At 44.3% G+C, this 19,943-nt stretch overlaps 3 protein-coding genes across 5 annotated transcripts; 1 reads left to right on the plus strand and 2 right to left on the minus strand.

The window, feature by feature from the left end:
* Positions 1-64: 64 nt before the first annotated feature.
* Positions 65-7,884, minus strand: fggy (FGGY carbohydrate kinase domain containing). 3 transcript variants are annotated; one of them, XM_076020754.1, is made up of 16 exons: positions 7,749-7,884; positions 7,282-7,510; positions 6,818-6,929; positions 5,855-6,006; positions 5,568-5,656; positions 5,316-5,431; positions 5,108-5,236; positions 3,947-4,050; positions 3,575-3,682; positions 3,029-3,090; positions 2,702-2,864; positions 2,542-2,616; positions 2,314-2,434; positions 2,143-2,237; positions 1,162-1,223; positions 65-818 (listed from the first exon to the last, which is right to left on the minus strand). In XM_076020754.1, the coding sequence occupies exons 2-16, from the start codon at positions 7,462-7,464 to the stop codon at positions 737-739; spliced, it is 1,653 nt and encodes a 550-aa protein (XP_075876869.1). In that variant the 5' UTR covers positions 7,465-7,510; positions 7,749-7,884; the 3' UTR covers positions 65-736. The 3 variants fall into 3 exon arrangements, with proteins under 3 accessions (XP_075876869.1, XP_075876870.1, XP_075876868.1); XM_076020755.1 differs by having other exon boundaries at positions 7,282-7,531; XM_076020753.1 differs by having other exon boundaries at positions 7,282-7,544.
* Positions 7,885-10,811: 2,927 nt separating this feature from the next.
* Positions 10,812-12,855, plus strand: LOC142884829 (transcription factor Jun-like). Its single transcript, XM_076020760.1, has one exon. The coding sequence runs from the start codon at positions 11,186-11,188 to the stop codon at positions 12,170-12,172; it is 987 nt and encodes a 328-aa protein (XP_075876875.1). The 5' UTR covers positions 10,812-11,185; the 3' UTR covers positions 12,173-12,855.
* A 381-nt stretch (positions 12,856-13,236) lies between these two features.
* Positions 13,237-16,998, minus strand: tada1 (transcriptional adaptor 1). The gene is made up of 8 exons (XM_076020759.1): positions 16,717-16,998; positions 16,350-16,441; positions 16,189-16,254; positions 15,620-15,714; positions 15,315-15,527; positions 15,046-15,197; positions 14,702-14,858; positions 13,237-14,160 (listed from the first exon to the last, which is right to left on the minus strand). Exons 1-8 carry the CDS (start codon positions 16,788-16,790, stop codon positions 14,008-14,010), a joined length of 1,002 nt encoding a protein of 333 aa, XP_075876874.1. The 5' UTR covers positions 16,791-16,998; the 3' UTR covers positions 13,237-14,007.
* Between the last annotated feature and the right edge of the window lie 2,945 nt (positions 16,999-19,943).

The raw sequence follows: 19,943 nt of genomic DNA on the forward strand, positions 1-19,943 counted from the left end.
GGGGTTTTTCAGGACATTTATAGAACTTATTGGATAAATAAACTACACAGCAGTCTCAAAATACCTTGGGACATTATAACATAACATGGGACATTTAAAACTGCTCTGTCATGACTTGGGGACACGGGTCGTCTTTGTTTGTTTGAAGCGGATGTTAACTCAGCTGTGTCGGATTTGGCTTCCTGCTCCGCCCTCAACGGGTCGGCAGCATCAATGCCGAGCTTATTAACGTTGATCCGGAGGAATTGCCGGCAAGTGGGCTGCCTCAGTACGGAGGAGGTGGGCTGGAGGAGGGGTCTCAGACAGGATGTGCGGGTGTGGGGGCGCAACAAAGCCACAGCTAAATCACAAGGTGTTTAAAAATGGAGTGGCCGCAGTAAATTATGTATTGAGACACACTGAGGTTGAAGTGATTGCAATTTTCTTTCTTTTACTTATTTAGTGTGTGACAGAGAAAAATGTCTGTCTGGAATCTGCCGGTTTCACATTCCCTCCATCTATCTTCACAGTTGAAGTGTAACAGACAAGTCCTCCTGAGAAATGTTCTGTCTGGGTACATTAAGCCTCAGGTTACTGAGAACATGTATTAAAAAAAACAACTGGTCCATTCAGTGGTAATAGTAATAATGTCAGGACAGCAACGGCTTATTGCCACAGTTCTTGTTTTCCAGTGCGTGTAATGGTTGGTTACTCTGCAGCAGGTCAGTGTCAGCATGGCCCTCTGCCACAGGCTGCATCATCTCTGGCTCATGAGGGCCTGGTACTCCCTCTGGTGGGCAAACAGGCGCAGGAACACGGCATACTTCCTCTGATAGAAGCTGGAGCACATGCAGAGCACGACGCAAATCAACACACTGCTGTTTTGCAAATCATTTTGAACATAATTTGTTTTCTTCTGCTCATTTTCTGAGGTCACTAAATTGTGTACATCGGAAAGATAATGGATTTTATCATTCTCTTTTGAGGCCATTTTCTTCAATCTGCTTTAGGATAAATGGGACAGACTGGTTGATTTAAATATGAATACAAATAGCTTGATTTTATAAAAACCCTTTAAGGAAAACATGATGCTGTGTTTAACTGCTAGTATTCAGCCTAAATGTGACTGGAGCAACAATGACTTTCACCAAATATATTTGTTTCAAATGGTCTTCGTCTCACCTCTGCAGTTCAGGGTTGGGCTGAATAACTTTCCCCACTTTAGCCATTTTCTCCATCGCCTCCTGAAACACAGGCAAACAAAAGAACCCCACTTAATAAGTGATGTTCTGCACGATCGGCTTTGGCACCACCGTGACCCAGTTCTAGCCTTCACACAATGCCTGTCTGCTGAGTTTATAACTAATGCAGTGCAGTGGCCTCTCCGCTGTTTGAACCTGGAAAAGCCAGTCGTTTGACGGCGTGCAGCTCAGAGGATCAGACGACGACAACTGGCCTCTGAAGTTATGGCTGAAAATGGGTCGACAGGTGCAGCGGCGGCCAAACAATAACGTCTTATTTTTAGCAGAGCCGGATTAAAGGCTGGCTGTTCTCTTGTGCTTCTGAGACACCCCTGGGCAGGAGCTCGACCTCACCACAGATTAATCATCGGCTTGAACGTGTACAATCTCCACAAGCGCTGCATGCAATGTCAGACTTCAAACCAGCAGATGGAGCCATTGAGTCGTGAGCCCAACGCTTGAAATTCAAACCATTCTTATATCTTTGTTTCTAGTCACCATAAACTGGCAACCTCACATGATTCATTATGCAAAAAACATGAGAAAACAGCAGGTTTAGCCGTCTGTTTACAGCCTCCTGCTAAAACTTATTGCTAAAAAAGATATCTGGTTGGACCGTTTACATCTTTGGAGGAAGACACACACAACAGAAAGTATCACACACTTGTGACATCATAAAGGGTTGATTTCTAGAAGCTTCAGCATTGGCAGACACTTTTCTAAACAGTGCAAACAGAACAAGTAAAGAACAGACTTCATTATTTTGGGGGAGTTCACTGACAGGATAAAGAATTGAATTGGGGGGGGGCATTAAAAGCAAATAAGGACACAGACGGACCCGACACCCCCAATAGGAAGTTTGTAAATCATTGCCATCTGTATGACTTTACTCCGTACTTTAACTCATGTGTTTCACTCCCACCTGTATGCTGTGGTAGTCCGTTGACGCACAAGCTCCCAGAATTGATGCTCCCAACAACACAGCCTCTGTCTGGTCGGGCAGCACCACCGGCAACCCTGACGAGGATATATTTTAGACAGAGCAACTGCCATCATCACCATTCAGACTGTCAAGACCCACAACTCTTTGTACCTGTTGCGTTTGCGTGAATCTGCACAAACAGGGAATTTTTGCTCAAACCGCCGCACATAAAGAGCGTTTTGATGTCGTGCCCTGCTTCCCTCATGGCTTCGAGGATGTGGAGCGTGCCGAGCTGCGAGAAAGACATCAAGTCATGAGTACACAGTCGTCACCTTTCGTACTAGAAAGGACAACTGTGTGCGGCTGAGGGCGGGATAGGGCCAAAAACAAAGTACTCACAGCCAGAGCCTGTACTGTGGCCAGATAGAGCAACGCCAAGTCATCCACGGTTTGGGAGAGAGGAAGTCCGATCACCTGCAGTGGAGCAGGACACAAAAAGTCCCCGAGACCATTAGATCAGAGCACATGGAAGACTGGAGGTGCAGAAGAGAGCCTTCACCATGCCCTTCAAGCTGGGGTCTGCCAGGGGAGACCGGTTCCCATGGAAGTCGGGCCACACGTGCAGAGCCGAGGTCAGGAGGTCAACAGCAGAGTGTGAGTTCGCTATTGAGCTCAGGTGGCTGTGCAGGTAGCAGTAAATGTTCTCACCAGCGAAGGGACACCTGGGAGAAGTGACAGAGAAGCAAAATGCAGCCTGGTGAATTAGTCTTGATGCAGACTTCCATATACATGGAAAAACATACTTGCCTACATGCAATTAATTGTTATTTCTTGAAAGCATTTCAAATCATCACATGGGAAACAGTTCAGTGAAGTCGCGGCTCACTTCTGTCGTGCCTGTTCCTCAAGCTGCCTGTAGGCGGCGTGACCCTTCACCATGTGCTCTATCTGAGGTAGGAGAAGAACAATCACATTTTTACTGGAATTGAAAGAATCTTTAAAAATAGAAAAATTTTCTGTTTCCATATGATGAATATTTATATTTAAAAAGTTAAAGGGGACATTATGAGAAAGAGAGCAAGAGAAAGTGCAACATTATTGCATATAAATGACTAAAACAAAGACAACATCAAGCACTGATTGATTTTCCTGCTGCGTAATGTTTCATGTTATTCATTGGCCTCGGTTTATGATGCGAGTCAGCTGCGTTATTTCTGGCATTGGATGAGAGACGAGGGAACGGCTCCGGGACTAATCCCATTTCTTTAACACAATAAAGCAAATCCTTATGTTGGCCTCTTTGTTCTGAACCCAAAAGCATTACTGACAGTGCAGGATTCTTTTTGCACAGTGGGAAGAAACGCTGACAGATTCTTCTAAACTGAAGTGAACACACCCCACGTGCACTGTCTCATACAACTGGCAGCCTCACCAGCCTTCCTGTGGCACTCTGGCCCCCCTCGTTGAGCCACAGCTCGGGCACCATGGCGGACAGACAGGGTCCCCATACTCCCGGCACAAACAGAGGCTTCTGGCTGAGCTGTTGCACACAAAGAGGACAAGCATAAACCTCAGCATCAACAATTTCCATAATCTATGATTCTGATCTCAAGACAACAAAGTTCCCGCGAGAACCCAGTGAAGACTTCAAATTATTTGTCAGGACATGAAATTAAATCAAGGTAATACTGCGCAGAAGAACAAGTCAGACATATAACACTCTGAGGAAAGAGTATTGGAAAGAAATCACGAGGCTCCACCTTTTTATTGTCCAAAACAAGCAGAAACAGAAAGCAACACTCACAGCCATGTGACAGGTTGATGTCCCGCAGATGATCGCCATCCGACTGGTGATTGGCTGGTCCTCGCAAGGTAGGTGAAACCCTTTTACACATGCGCCCAGCACACCTGGAAGGAGAGAGCAAAAAATAAAATAAATAAGAAGGATTGCTTCCAGAGGAAAAACACGTTTATTTGCAGATTAAAGGTTCTCGCATCAGGCTGAGCACTGACACTAAATGTTGGAATAATATTTGTGGAGCTGGTTTGAGTCGAAGGCGGACGTTCATGTACGTGGAGACAAGGGGGGTGGGACGGAGAGCGGGGAGACATCACTGTGACACACACCACAACTTAAAGTGCAGGGTGATTTAACCTCTGGCTGGGGAAACAACGCGAGATGGACAGAGGTCGCGGCCTGAGGTTAGAGGTCAGAGTTAACAGCAGTTCATCTCCAGGAGCAAAACCAGATGGTCGGCATTTCTGGCCAAATGCATCGCGCTGGCTAATACAGTGCGAAAGAGCATCGATGAAAGACTTGAGTTACAGACAGTCGATGTTAAAAAATAGTCCAGCCGCTCGAGCTTTGGTGGATGCTGAACACACAGCTGAAAAGCATTGCTGTCAATCGAGCTGAGTTTTTGAAGGTCATGTTTATGCAAAATACAAATTTTGACAAGAAATATCACTAAGCCTGTAAATAAACATAGATATAAGAAAAGTCCCGCCTTTACAAGGTTTGCATGCTCCACTTAATGGTGCTTCAATGCACATTTCCTGAAATCAGTCCGTTGTGATGTCACAAAAGCCTAACAGCTCACTGACGACTCTCCTAAGTTAGTTAACAACACCCCCAGCCAGGCAGGATATTGACGTCGCTCTTGTCTCCTTCCAAATATGTGAAAGCATCAGTTTTATCAAGAAGAAGCTCAGCAGAAAATAGTTCCAGCAGATCTGGATAATATACGAAAAGATCATGAGATTAAAACAGATAATAATGAGATTTCCGGAGATCTAAAGACATTTTTGGATAATCAATCAAGCAAGGCTGCTCTTGTGGAGTGCAGGACTAAAACTGAAAATATGGAAATGGGTCAATGGACCACTGTGTCCACATTAGACTTTAATTTAAAAAAGAAAAAAAAACTTGACAAATCGTAAACAGGTTTGGGTTGTGAAAGCATACCAAGGCCTCCAGCATGAGCGTCAATAAGAGAGGCACCAACCGCGGTTCCAGGGTCCAAACCCAAATCGGCTGCAGCCTCCTGGGTGAGACCATTGCCCAGACGACTCCCTGGAGGACATGTGACGCTCCCTGTGTGGCAAGAAACAGACAAGCTGCTCGATTTGCTTAGTGGACGCTTCCTCGGGGCTCGGTTGACAATTTAATTTACCTATTTTGGAAAAGTTATTTTCTAGAAGGTCTTCTAGCCCGATGCTGGTCCAGAAAGTGGAGTCCCATCCTTCTGGCGGGCAGTAGGTCCATTTGCACACCAGGGTGCATAAAGACCTGTTGGATTTAAGAAAACATCAACTTCAAGAGGTCACAGCCTCAAATGCTGTTTATATGGTAGTCCTTGATGAGAGAAACGTTTCTTGGGCAGCTTACAGAGGACACAATGACCGTCATACATTGCTTCACTCACCGTGTCAACGAGCCAGTTGCTCTCCAAGACAGGAAGTCAGGAAGGTCGAAAAAGTGAGCAGCTTTGTTCCAGCAGCTTTCTCTGAGATTCTGACAGAACCCACCCACCCAGCAGAAATATGCTTAATAATGTGTTTAATAGGCCATCAATCAGAGTTACAGGAGTGCACACACATGCATCGTGAACAAAGTCTAACAAGATCAAAACCAGTGCATGCTGACCCTTGAACAAATAAAGCAGAGGTCTGGTGGATTGCTGGTCCTGGGCTGACCTCGCTCACCTCTCACCTCTTTGAGCCACAGCAGTTTCGGGGGCTGCATCTCCGGTGACATGACCCCCCCCACCCGGCTCAGGACCCCGTGGTCGGAGTTTGTTATGCGAGTAGCCTGATCTTCAGCGCGGTGGTCCATCCACATCACCACGTTCCTGAGTGGATCTCCTGGACGAGGCCAGATATCGAGACAGCAAAAAGTCAATATGCACAGCACGTTATTTGCACAATGCAAGAAGAATATTTCAAATGGTAATTTACAAACATTTTTTTTTTTCTGCCAGCTCTGAACGCTTTGCTCTGTAGCAGACCGAGACCTCTGACCTGGCTGTGGAGGAGGGGATTTGTACCATCACGGGTCAATATAGTTTCCAATTACATTAGGCTGAAACAAATTATAGAAGCAAAACCAATTAGCAGAAAGGTTTAACACTGCTACATAAAATAAAATAAAAAAAAAACATGTGCAGTGTACAGCATCATTTCTGCTCTTTTATTTGTTTAGGTTTACACAAGAGTTTCCAGTGTAAAGAAAATATTCCATACCAGTTCAATATTTTAAATTTCAATGTATATATTCAGACTAAATTCTCCTCTTTCACAGGCCAGGTTTATTTACTTATTTGACTGCCAATCTGTGGATTTCTTTGTCCCCATATTCTAGTTGATATTTAGGTCTCGGTCTCTTAAAAAGGTTTATTCTACTTTTTTAGTACCGTTGTCAAATAATCCCTCTGGGTTTGTTTCTTTCTTTCTTTCTTTTTCTGCACTGTTTTTATTTCATTTTGTTTTTCCATTATTGCCGGTCTTAAAACACACAAGACAATAAACAAAACTAAGTTTAAAAAAACCAACAAACAAATAAAAAACCCAAACCAGGAAGTTTGTCCAGAAAGGAGAATGTAGGTCATTCTAGCAAATAAGTGTGTGAGTTTGAGGTGAAAGTTAAAGTTCTGGAGAGAGTTAATGTTTAACTCACCATCATGACAAACTGGCACTGGCTGGAAATTCTGGTCCAAAACAACTAAAGAGCAAGTAGCATCGAAGCCGATACCTCGTACCTGACTCCGCTCCACATTCTGGGTAACTTTCTGGGGAAGATAGGAAAATATTCAGACAAAGCACAAAACAAGCGTCCATATGGTCCTTAAAATGCACAATTCAGTGTGATTTAAATATCTAGAATGAAAGCTGACTTGTCTTCACAAAAGACTAACAGCTTGATTTCTGAGCAGCTTGACCTATTATTCTACAACACTCCCAAAAAGATTCACAACGCTGGTGCTCCGCAAGCGGAAACACAGTGATTTACAAACACAAAATCAGTCAAGGAGTAATGGATACATTGCAGTTGTAACTGCAACCTAACTAGACCTTGACTGCATGAGCAATAGACCAGCCTTGCATTTCGGCACCGTGCACTTAGATCTCAGATCAGCCCACCTTGACCACAATGCGGCATTTCTCCCAAATCTCAGTCGAGGACTGCACGTAGTGGTCAGTGTGAGGCTCCCAGATGCTGATGGGCTCCTGCGCAGTGCTCCGCAGCAGACCACAGTGAGTCACCAGCGCTGCCCGGACACTGGCGGTTCCCACGTCCACTCCCACGTAGTAAGCTTCCGCCATGAGGAGGTGAGCTGGGCACAGAAGACGCGAGCGAAAGGTCCGGGGGCTGTTGAAGAGTCAGACAACACTGACACAGACCACTGGAAGTGAGTTAGTGAGTTATAACTTTGAGTTAGCAGAGATGCTACATGTTAGCTTGTGACTGACTGTCAGACCGAACAGCACCTCTGGGAGAGATGGATAACTTCTACCAGTGATAATGACAGGTTAAAAACACACTTTAGAAACGTTATCTGCAAAGGGGGAAACGGCACATTTACGAGGAAAAATATCACACAAAACACTTACCACAGGCAGATTGCTTGAATACAGACTAAACAGTATTTTGAAGTAGTACAATCGCTCCCGGACTTTGAGCTCGTCAAACGAGTATCTACGGCAAGTCAACGAGTCAAAAAGCCTACAGCCGACTTTCTTAGAGCGTTATACAGTATTAAAACTCTAGTTGTTCCCAGTCCCCTTATTAGGAGGAGTTTAGGAACTCTGACATTTGCTCGCTGTCAGGTAGACGTGTGTTGTTGTTGTTTTTTTATTATTCTTTTTCTGTCTGTTGTTTGTATACTTATTTTCAGTGCTATTCATTTGCATCTGAAACCTTTTTTTTTTAAATTGATTGTTCATCTGTGAAGGATGATGTATGAACACAATTGACTTAATGTGTACACAGAATAAGTAAATGAATAGAATCCACGGTAATAAAGAATTGTATGTTGCAGAAGTTTTCAAACTTGCCTTTAAACTGAGGTTTAACAAATGCTTTCAAAGCGTCCAGCTTTTCTTTGGGCTTTTTTTGTTGTTTTCTTAGTAGATGGACAGCTGTCGAGAGGAATTGAGGCTGGCTGTGACTCTGGGTGTTTGGACACAGAGTGATCAGCAGAGACGAACTGCAGAGCAACAGGACAGGAAGAAACAGATGGTCTTTAGCAAACACTGGATGGACAATGTTTGAAACCGCACGAGTCTCCCTCGCCGCCCAGCAACCAAAGATAAGCAAAACTTTGCTCTGTTGATACATCGACACATGCATATATTGGCACGTTTTTCTTGAAGGGAATAATGTTTCTCTGGACCCCATTCTGTTCCACCTCTGTGCAACAAGCAGTCTTGATGGGAGGCAAGTCGGACTGGCTCCTTATTGAACTTCAGGCAGTGGAAACAGCTGGCCCGGGCAGGGAGGAGGAAAACACTGTTATCTAAACGCGGCAGGGAGGAAAAGCTGACAGAGAAACAGGAAGCATGGCTGGGGTACAGCAATAATTGATTGGAAAATATTTCTTGGCCCAGCGCAGGTGCATAAGGAGCAAACATGACCAGAAAGTTACTGGAATATGCTCATTCAGTCATGGCCATAACAAGCTAGGGTAAAAGGCAGCTTTGCCACGGGCAAGACATCTAAGCAAAATTCTTGGTAGAATTGTTTATTGTCATCATCATCACATCATCATCATCATCATCATCATCATCATCATCATCATCATCATCATCATCATCATCATCACCACCATCATCATCATCACCACCATCATCATCATTTTCATAATAATAATAATAATAATAGAAATCAGCATTGGGAAGGCTGCCTTATTTGTATCCTCTTCTAAATTTGTGAAAAGTGAAACTTTAGCAAACTCTAATTTGACATTACATTGAACCTTTAAAACTTTCCAACATCAGATTTCTCCAATGTCCAATCCTTCCAAATGAACGGACGTTTTTGAGAGTGTTGACCTCTGGAAGCTTTTGTTCTTCCAGACTGTCCAGGTCTGTTAAGTTATTTATTGTTATCTTGTGGAGGAACATGTTGAATAATACAATTTAGAAAAGGAGAAAAGGAGACAGACTGAACTGTAGCTGCGCAGTCTCCAGCCCTACCTCCAATTGTGAGTGCAATTCACATTTTTGACAATTACGTAAGAGGGAAGCCTATGTGACAAAAACTATATTCACAGGAAAAGGAGTTACCTTGCACTGAACACGTGCACGAGAACAGGAGATCAAAAGGCCACCATGTGCACAATGACCCATATGTTTAATACAGTAGAAGTAGTATTGTCTGTGAATGTTTCAGTGTAGGTTCATAAATTGTAGATATCGACCACAAATGGGCTCCAATAAAATTGTTATATTTGTAATTAAAGGGAGACCAAGAAGAAAGAAAATTGACCTACTAACTGATCACCGCGCAAACAGCCAGCTGGTAGAGCTGTTTGTATTGCTTCATGTTTATTGCCATATCACAGCATTTTCTCATTAGTTGTTATTATGCCATTGTTTGTTTCTGGATTGACTTGCATGTATTTTTTCCTGTATATATATGTATATGTATATGTGTGTGTGTGTGTGTGTGTGTGTGTGTGTGTGTGTGTGTGTGTGTGTGTGTGTGTGTGTGATTTGACTCAAATGTGTCATATTTCAGGTGGAAACAATAACCTCTGTACAGCCTGAAGTAGACACTTTAATGTGGGCAGTGGACATTGATGCCGCTCCATGTCTAGTGACATCTACCCCAGCCAGGTACTGCTGGACCCTGAGGTTGCTTTGTTGGTTTATTCTCCCTTCTAAACATGCGGAAGGCACAAGCAGAGGTTAAAGTCCAGCGTTTTCCTTCAGGAGGCAGTAAACAGAGGGCTAGGAATGCTATAATTGATCTTGAGCGCATTTTACTCCTGCCTGGGAAAAATAAAAAATAAAATGAACATTAATTAAAAATAAACACATTCAAACTGGTATAAGACCAGTTGACGTTTGGTAGCATGACCTAAGTTTATTTTTCATCAGAATTTGAAGGTAAAAACAAAACTATTTCGATGGCCTCAGAAAAAAATGGTCTGATTAGTGCATTTATATAATTACTTAATCATTAAATGATTTCTTCTGTTTATTTATTTTTAAATGTTTTATCACTTTACCAGCCAAAACAATATTTCTACGGCAATTTAACAGCTCGACGACCAAAACAAACGTGTTCGCTGTCCTCGGTTAATGCTTGAAGCGCTTCGACCTGGTTAACTGTGAATTCTGGAGCATATATGAACAATAGGCTACATGATACATTGAACCTGTGGCGATAAGAAAATTGTTTTTGAAATGCCACTTTAACGTTAAACCAGGTTCGTGCGGGTCGTTTTTTTTCTTTGGGACGCCTCGCTTCTAAATGAGCGGGTAACTAAATATTCAAAAACACTACGTAATCCCAGAGTACATTGCTCCACTGCCTGCATTACCTAATCCCATAAACCACCGCGGGGGAGGCGGAGACACGGAGCAGTTGTCAGAGCAACCCGCATGTCATTAGATCTGGCCCCGCCCACCAAATCAGCCCAGGCCAATCGACGACGCTGGAGATGACATCATTGTTATTTTCAGTGGAGCTGCAGCTTAGAGGTGGATAAAGTTCGTCTCCACGTTGGAAGTGATAGAAAGTATTATGCCGAAGTGGTGAGAAGAAGGCTAAATCAAACCGGATACTTCGGTTGTAAAAACAAACACGCAGGACGGAAGTACGACTGGTTGATTTTTTTTTTTTCTTCCCTTTTTTTCCTTCTAAATGTTGATGATCGCTTAGGACAAAAGTTTTCTCCGGACGCGAACTTGTCAAGTGAGTTGAACTTCAACAATAGACAGCTGGGAGATAAAGACTCACGGGACATATGTGGACAGTTTATTATTTAATACTCGTTTTTCGAAAAAGGGGGCATTTTTAAAGGTTAAGGAAAACTTTATGTCCAGAAAAATGGAAGCGACTTTCTACGACGAATCTGTCAACGCGTCCAACGCGCAGCACGACGGCACATCCGTGTACGGCTTCAACCCGAAAACTCTGAAGCAGACAATGACGCTGAACCTGAACGACCCGAGAAACTTCAAACCCCAGCTGAGTTCCAAAGCGCTGGACATCCTGACGTCCCCAGATGTCGGCCTGCTCAAGCTGGCCTCTCCGGAACTGGAGCGACTGATCATCCAGTCGTGCACGGGCCTGACGACCCCCACCCCGACCACCCAGTTCATCTGCCCCAAGAACATCTCCGACGACCAGGAGGGCTTCGCCGAGGGCTTCGCCAAAGCGCTGGCCGAGCTCCACTACCACCAGCAGGGCGCCGCCGCCGCCGCCGCCGCCGTGCTCCCCGATGCGCAGCCCGGCGGTGCGGCCAACAGCGTGGCCTCCGCTCCCGTGGCTTCCGAGAGCGGCGGGATCCCCTACAGCTGCACGGTGCGCAGCGACCCGCCGGAGTACACCAACCTGGGCACGTTCGCCCGCGCGTCCGCCAACGAGCGGCACGCGCCCATGGCTTACACCGCTAGCGCACAGCCGTCCCACCACCACAGCCACATGGACCTGCAGCTGGCAGGGGCGCAGCAGCAGCAGCACTCGCGGCTACACGCGCTCAAGGAGGAGCCGCAGACGGTGCCCGAGATGTCCGGCGACACGCCGCCGCTCTCCCCCATCAACATGGAGAACCAGGAGCGCATCAAGGCGGAGAGGAAGCGCATGAGGAACCGGGTGGCCGCGTCCAAGTGTCGGAAGAGGAAGCTGGAGAGGATCTCCCGGCTGGAGGACAGAGTCAAGAACCTCAAGAGCCAAAACACGGAGTTGGTGTCCTCCGCCAACGTGCTGCGGGACGAGCTGGCGCTGCTCAAGCAGAAGGTGATGGACCACGTTAACAGCGGCTGCCAGCTCATCTTGACGCAGCAGCTCCAGGCCTTCTAGACTGCCGGTGCCAGGGATGGACCAAAAAGAACCAAGGGACATTGCCGTGGGACCAAGCGCAGCCTGAGGCGCCACCCCTCTTTCCTCGTTTTCATTTTCCTACCAGTCTTCCACCAAATGATCCACTCAGGCTGAGTCCAGTCACATGGACACGCATCATTCAGGGGGAACATTTGTCGAATATTAACAAGTGGCTGAATTTCGTCGTAGCCAAGGTATCAACACCTGACCTTTGCGGATCAGACTGATCCACATAACAGACCGACACCAATGTGAACGATTCGCTGCCCTGCACTTCAAGGACTATAGCCAAGCAGCCCAATGTATGCATCAAGACTTGAGTCGAGCACTGAGCATCCCACCAGCTACCGTACAGTATGTTCAAACACTAACCTAGATCCACGCCTTTTTTGCGCAATGACTTTTACAGGTGTGTGTGCGTGTGTGTAGCGTTTACCGATAAACAATAAATACCTACCTTACTTTCGTAACCCCCTTTTTGTTCATACAAGATTGCGTAATTAACCGCTAAAGTAACACTTTGTAAAAAAAATAAATAAATAAAAAAAACTATTTCTACGCTTACGTTTTTTCGAGCACCACCGCCCCCACTGCCCCAATTGTGTATAAGTATGTATATGACTAAATAATAATAATAAAAAAAAAATGTTGGACACACGTGACCTGTGCGTACATTCTGTGCCTCGATGATTGACGAGCGGAGGCAGTCTTGACAGGGCTTCTGCACGGACCGCTTGTTATTGAGGGAACTGGGACAGGAGGAATATCGAGTCACCACCGCCACAGACGCGGTGCCCCGGCGCACTACATGGTTGGCGGAGGCACGCCGCCGCCCATTGGACGGAGAGGTGTCGGAAGTGAGGCGCACGCAGCCAAATAAGGGAAGAGCTCCTTGGCGAGCAGGACAGGACGGGTGTGAGTTGTTTATGACTCATCACCCTCCACTACGGCTGGTGACTCCTTAAGGAAAGAAACAGACTTTGGAAGTAGGTTAAAGAGGAAAAAACGCCCTTGGATTAAAAGATTTAGTAAAATATATTGGCTAATTTAAAACTATATATTTATTTTCTGGATTTATGTCTGAAACTTCATTTACAGACACACTTTTAAGTAGAAAAACGTACAAATGTATACACATTTTCAAGAGATGCTGTACAAAGGAAAAAAAATGCAAATGAAAAATCTGAGTCCATCAGGACATTAAAAATTCAGTTTCCTCTGTAGGCAGAACATTCTAGAACTCCCCTCCCCCAAGATTGATGGTAACACACCCAGAAAACAGCCCTTTTCAAACTCAGTCATTTTCTTAAGAAAAGCAGGACAAGCACATGTTCCTAATGAACATAATTCAAGTTTCGTTCCATGCAGGTCAGGCATCGGAGTGCTCTTCCACCAAACCAAACTATATCTCTGTTTATCTGTCATTTACTGATTTAAATGACATTGCATGGTTCTCATCAGATAAATAAAAAAAAAAAAATCTAATTTAATATGGATGCTGTATCATCAACTATAAAACACTAATGACTGTGTAACACAATGCGGCCCATTCTGGTAAATTATCATTCTGTTTGGTTCCAGAAAGCGTCAGGCTTGACGGCAAACATAACCTCCGTCATGAATAATTTGAAAAACTTAACAGGTAACGGATAATTGTCTCTTTTGATCAGCTGCTTTGCTTAATCTCAATGTTCTTTTTGGCGGAACATGAATAAGACTTTCTCATTCAGTTGTGTTCAACATAAAGTAGGGATGATCTTGGAGCTTGTTTCCCTGATGCGCACAGTTGTCAGTCTCTCAGCTGTAAGCAACTCTCAGCTGATGAGCACGCCTTCCTTTGCGGCAAGGCGTTGCCTGTGCACGTGGTCCTGCTCCAGTTCTTCGTGGCTCGGGTGCCAGAGCCGGGAGAGGATGCGCTCCATGTTCAGGGCATACATAGTGTGGGAGGGCATCACACCACGGTGAACCTGCATCAGGAAAATGACTCTCAATAATGCTTATGGCACAGAATCAAATGTTTACGAGCAACACGAAACTGTAAAAATTAGAAAGATGAATAACAAGACAGAGGCGTCCAAATCACAGCTGAGGTAGAACATGTCAAAATATCTGTTAACAGCAACTTAAAATGTTTGCGAGCTGGTGTCCACATCAATTTCCAAAAGCAATACATGAATTATTAAACATTCAAACTGCTAGCAAGTGTTAGTCAAACATCACATTCAAAACAACATATGTTTTTTTTTTTTATTGTTTGTTCATAGACGTTTCATCAAATAGGTAATAATACTTTTCAGTCATCTCAAGTGCTTCATGAGAGGAGCTACGAGCGTTGACAGCAATGTCATGAGTGCCCTCTGCTGGGCAAACTATGTAATGACAATTGCTAAAAGCACAAGGTATCCAAAGATGTGCCTGATTCATGAGGATGTAAGATAGATTAAAGTTTAATAAATAGTTTTATAAAAATAAAATTTGGGACGAGATTGCTCTGCACATTGTTCTCACCTGTAAAGCCTCCAAGAGATCAAACATGTTGATTGGAGGGAGAGGTGCAGGGAGCATGTCGGCAGAACAAGCCAAAAGGTGAACGGCTTGCTGCTCAGCTTCATCAGGTGAAACTTGCGGGGGTGGGCCGGCAGGCAGGGAAGCACTGGGCCGGGGGCTAAAATAAATCAAGAACAAAATATAAAACCCATATCACCTTTTCTATTTTGTTTACAGTAAAATAAATAAACATGACAAGTTACAATGAGTTACAGTGCATGGCTATGATAAAAGTATGTAGGTAGTCTTTCATATCAACTACAGAAGGTTCAAAAGCTATTTTGAGCTAGGAGAGATATGATTACCATTCAGTGACACTGTGGTAAGCAGCCAGACTGTTTTTCAGGTAAGGCTGTGGTGTGACATCACTGCCAAAGGCGTAGGGAAAGTGACCATCCCGTAATCGATATGCCTTCCGTCGTGTGATCACAGCCGTCAGGACGTCTTTCAAGTGGTGCTGGAACACACAAACATCAAAATCTCAAAACAAACAAACAAAACCATGGTCTCTTTATGCTCTATGGTAAGTTTAAATCATTGGACTTGATTTAGTATTCTTTATTATTCAACAAACCTCAACAGCATATGTCATGGTGTTAACGGCATCCTCTGTGATGTTATCCAGGCCCAGCTCGAAGGCTGTGACCATCATGCGGGCCTCTAGCTGCCCCCGTGTGGGCAGCAGCAGGGTGTGAGCACTGAGACGCAGCTCTTCCTCCTCACCCCCAACCTCCCTCTGGCTGAAAGGCTGGGCGGCACTCAGAGGGTTCTGAGGCTGGAAGCGGTGCTGAAGGGAAACAGAAAATTCAGATGATGAGACAACATTCCAGTTGCCGAATCCAGCTATCAAAAGAATAGAATGTCAGAATAAGTGCTCACATCAAACTTCTGTCTAGAGGAACATTTCTTCTTTCCTTTAGGTTTGCCAGGCTTTGACGAAGAGCCTCCTTGCCATTGCAATGACCCTGTGCCCTCTGGAAGAAAAGAAAGAAGACATTACAAAGACTACAGAGGTGAAAAAACATTTCAACAAAAACATTTCTCCAAATCAAATAAATGTGACAAATTGTTGCCTAGTTGCTCTTAAGATGCACTGAATGACACAGTCACAGATGAGAAAATGCATAATCACATTTTCAGACAAACAACTGTGACTCTTTTGGTATAAAATGTTCTTTTTATTATTCAGCCTACTTTTTTATTTATTTATTTGATTAAGGAAAAGCACATTAATCCCCCCCGCCCCACACACACACACACACACACACACACACACACACACACACACACACACACACACACTTTTTTCACTTCAAGTGAAATACTTGAGCTACTCCATAAGGTTTAAAGACATATTTGCCACCATAAGGACCTAATAAGACATGGCTTTAAATCTACCATGAGATGATGTGCATACTTTACAGTGAGGAAGATTGCAAAGCCGTTACCTGGCGTTGAAACTATGATCTGACAGCGTGTGAGAATGGCCAGAAGGAAATCATTATGAACATGGACTGTAGGGGGTAAAACAAACAAACAAACCAAAATAAGTAAGTAACAGCACTTCAGATATCAGACGTTTACATCATTATTTTCCCACTGCTCCTACCATTTTCTTGTGCCAAGAGACGACGTGCCTCAATGTCAAACTCCTCTTTGCTGATCTTCTGTTTGAACCATAGTTTCAGGTTCGCCCAGTAACTGCACACACACAGAGACACACACAACTACAATGCAGTCTAATTCCAAACCGTGCTCCAAGTGTACTATTTGAATCTCTAAACACGAAACGATGAATGCGTCCCTGAGTGAATACAAGCGACAGCCCCAAAGACCGTAGCCCAAACGTTAGCAACTGCTAGCATGTTGCCAGGATGCACGTAGCTCCCTAACAAAAAAACAAACCACCAAACTTTCTAAAAGAGAAATTAATAAATACAGCTCAGACAAAAGAAATAATACAACATTTTACTCACTGTTTTAAATTATCTCCAATCGCGTCGGTCAGATTTTTCTTCGCTATCTCAAGCTCGCTTGCATGAGCTGCCATGGTGTTTGCAAAGTCCTTTGCCTGCGCTGACGTAATCAGCAAGCGACACAAAATCCCGCTTTTCTTTTGGGACTTATTTCTTTTTCTTTGTTAATTTTTACAACAATTACTAGTCATCGTAGAAACTGCGATGTTAAAACGTTTCTTCAAACATTCAAGCGCCGTTTCTGATACGAATTGAGACGTTTTGGTCCAGCCCCGCCTCTTCGCTCGTACTCAGGCTCTACGGAGAGCAATGATGCTCAAAATTGAAGATACACCGCTAACACGTTTAAGTGGCAGGTCATTGTTAGCATACCTGTCAGGACACTGAGGGAAACTTTTGGACCGCTCAAAGCGGTCCAAAGGTTGTTTTTTTTTTGTTGTTTTTTAATGTTTTTTATTTTCTTATGCTAAGGTAAGGAAGTCATGCATGCTTAATACATTATGGCGTTCATCGTATTGGAACATGTTGTCAAGCAAATGCAAAACAAGCAATTCTACATTTGATTACATAAATAGATAAGCTAAAGTGGAACTCTAGAAAGCTATTTAATTGCATCGTGAATATTTATTAACATTTATTCAAGACTATTATGCCAATGATGTCTCACAAATGCAATGGAATCATTTGGCCACAAGAGGGCCTAGCACACATAACCTTTGCTGTTCAGCTGGGGAACGCACTATCTATCTATCTATCTATCTATCTGTCTATTTATCTATCTATCTATCTATCTATCTATCTATCTAATTTACAAATCTTTCTGAAAGTACAAGCAATGTAGAAACCCTATGTTTTTATTTGTCAGTTTCTCAGAAGAAACCTTTACTGTTATTTACAGCCTTAGGTACATTTTTAATGATCCTCCAACTTTATTGAGGACATCAAAGTTATTGTTTATTTCATGTTCTTGAATGTTCATTTTAACAATCCTGGTAAGAAAACCAGCTGCCAGAATCTCTGTAGTTAAAATACAATGGGACAAAACAATCATTAAAAAAAAAAAAAAAGCGTCCAAATTTGGCTGCTGAAAAAGGGGTCCTACCCATTAAAAAAAATCACTAACATCTGCTGCCACTTTCCAATGCAGCAGCTGGAATGTGAACCGCTGCTAAGTGAAGAGATCAGACAAGATATTTCCTGTTTTGTCATGTTAACGTCATTGTGGAGGTACCACTTACAAGTAGAGCTGGTGGAAAAAGTTGCAGCAATCACGCTGGAAGCGTGGCAAGCTTTAATTCGATTCAAGCGCTCAACCGTTTTGGATGTAATTGATTTAAATATCTTTCCCCTCATTTTGTGCCATTTTCCAAACGATTTTCTAACTTTCCCCTCACTGAAGCAGCGAACTCTGTCTTCCGTGGGACTTTTATTTGTTATAAGTTAAATTTATTGGTAGCAGGTAAAATAAACAACCACAATGGGTTCCACTGGACAGGATGTTAAACATTTCTGTGGTTCCCTCTGTTGCCCTCTGTGACTCCTTGGCTCACGTCCCTCTCGAGTGCGGAGGTTGTAGCTGCGGGGCCCTTCAGTCTCTCACCGTTGTAAAAACAGTGGAGCGGCGAGGGCGATCACTCCTTTGGCTGTTATGACAACGGGCCTCCCTGACTCATGCCATTAATTACAATCAGCGTAATTGTATATCCCAAATGCGCCCGGCCAAGAGTCATTCTGTTGACTATTTGTCTCCTCTGGTTTAGTGACTAATGGATGACTCTATATTGTTCTGGGGGCCTCCACATCCTAGAAAAAGAGATGATTTAATAGACCGGGTTTCGCGGTTTGACTCTTAAACAAACAAGCTTTACATACCAGCCATGAACCTGAACTGTGTTATTGATGTCTTTTAACAGACTGCAGATTATTAGGCCGCCGAAAATCAAGGTGGACTCTCCTCATGTGTCAAATGGTGTTTGTTATCTCTCTCCGCTCTGACCGACCTTTATTCCTGTGGAAAAGACCTCATCCAAATAAATCTTGTGTTGCCTGTCCCTCAGCACTCGCTCCTCTGTATATTTTAGCCTAATAAAAGCAGAGTGGGAACTGCAGCTGTCTGACGCTCGCACTGAGCCTTCCCAGATGCCTCCAAATGATGATCCGTATAAAACAAGTGTCTGTTAAGCTCTACATCAAAAGGCCACTTAGAAAAGGAGTCAGTTATAGACATCCTCAACTTTCACCACAGAGCTTATTTTCAAAGAAAACAGACGTGTTGGTTCATTGGCTAATGAGTCACGCCCATAGACGTTCAGCCAACAGCACGTCTTTCAGAGAACAGCAGCTTACGTGCAGAAATCGTTTTGAGCCCGGTGCCACTCTGGGGTGTCGAAATTTATGGGCTGTGAAACTCCGACGGGCGACAAAGAGGGCTTTTTTTTTTTACTGCTGAACCCTGCATCCTCATCCCCGGACCGTTGGCTTGAGGCCGATGCCTGTGTGGTCCCATCATACAGGAGCCAAGGATGACACCTCGTGGGACTGTGCAGACGTTTTGTTTCTGCGGCCTGATCGTGCATTTCCATACAACCGTGGGGCTGTGCTGTGAGCTGAGAAGGTTCAGTGTGTGGCAGGGCCGTGTTACTGGAGGACCCCGGACGCAGCTCCTGCGGCGAGACAGGCCGAGCCGCAGCGTCAGTCGGGGGCCTGAGGTTTGAGGGTCAGCAGGCCCGTGACAGAAGGGTGGTACAGTCGTGCAACAGTGTGGGATTTATGGAGGATCTGTTCTCGCCGGTTTGCCGCTCCATAAAACTCCGGGAAGAGAAATTCTGGACGGCAAGTTCCCTGGTGGACCCGTTAATATTGACTCAGTAACATTACTGTCTGTGCCAGGATTGTGACTCAATGCTTTCAGCAGCCATTGATGTTTAATTTCAAAATCATAATGCCATCTTTTATTAGACGCCGCTTCAGGAAGCGTGCGTAAACACATCTCCAAGGCGAGCTGGGTTTGACCCCGTCTCGGTCTAGTGCCTCATAAAACTTAAAGAGATGGGTGTGAGGGCCGTTGCGGTCAAAGAAGAGAAAAGAACAACACAATTTAAGAGTCTATTTTGGGCTGCAAGGCTACATGGCCGTCGGCAGAAAGACGGCCGAGCCGTCACTTCAAGCCCAGATACTCTCCTTTATCTTTAACCCTTCCATGCTGCTTCCATGGCGGTCATTACAGA

The sequence above is a fragment of the Nelusetta ayraudi genome, unplaced genomic scaffold (genome assembly GCF_046127955.1).
Source record: "Nelusetta ayraudi isolate G7.1 ecotype Tasmania unplaced genomic scaffold, CSIRO-AGI_Nayr_v1 ptg000011l, whole genome shotgun sequence".
NCBI classification, from domain to species: domain Eukaryota; kingdom Metazoa; phylum Chordata; class Actinopteri; order Tetraodontiformes; family Monacanthidae; genus Nelusetta; species Nelusetta ayraudi.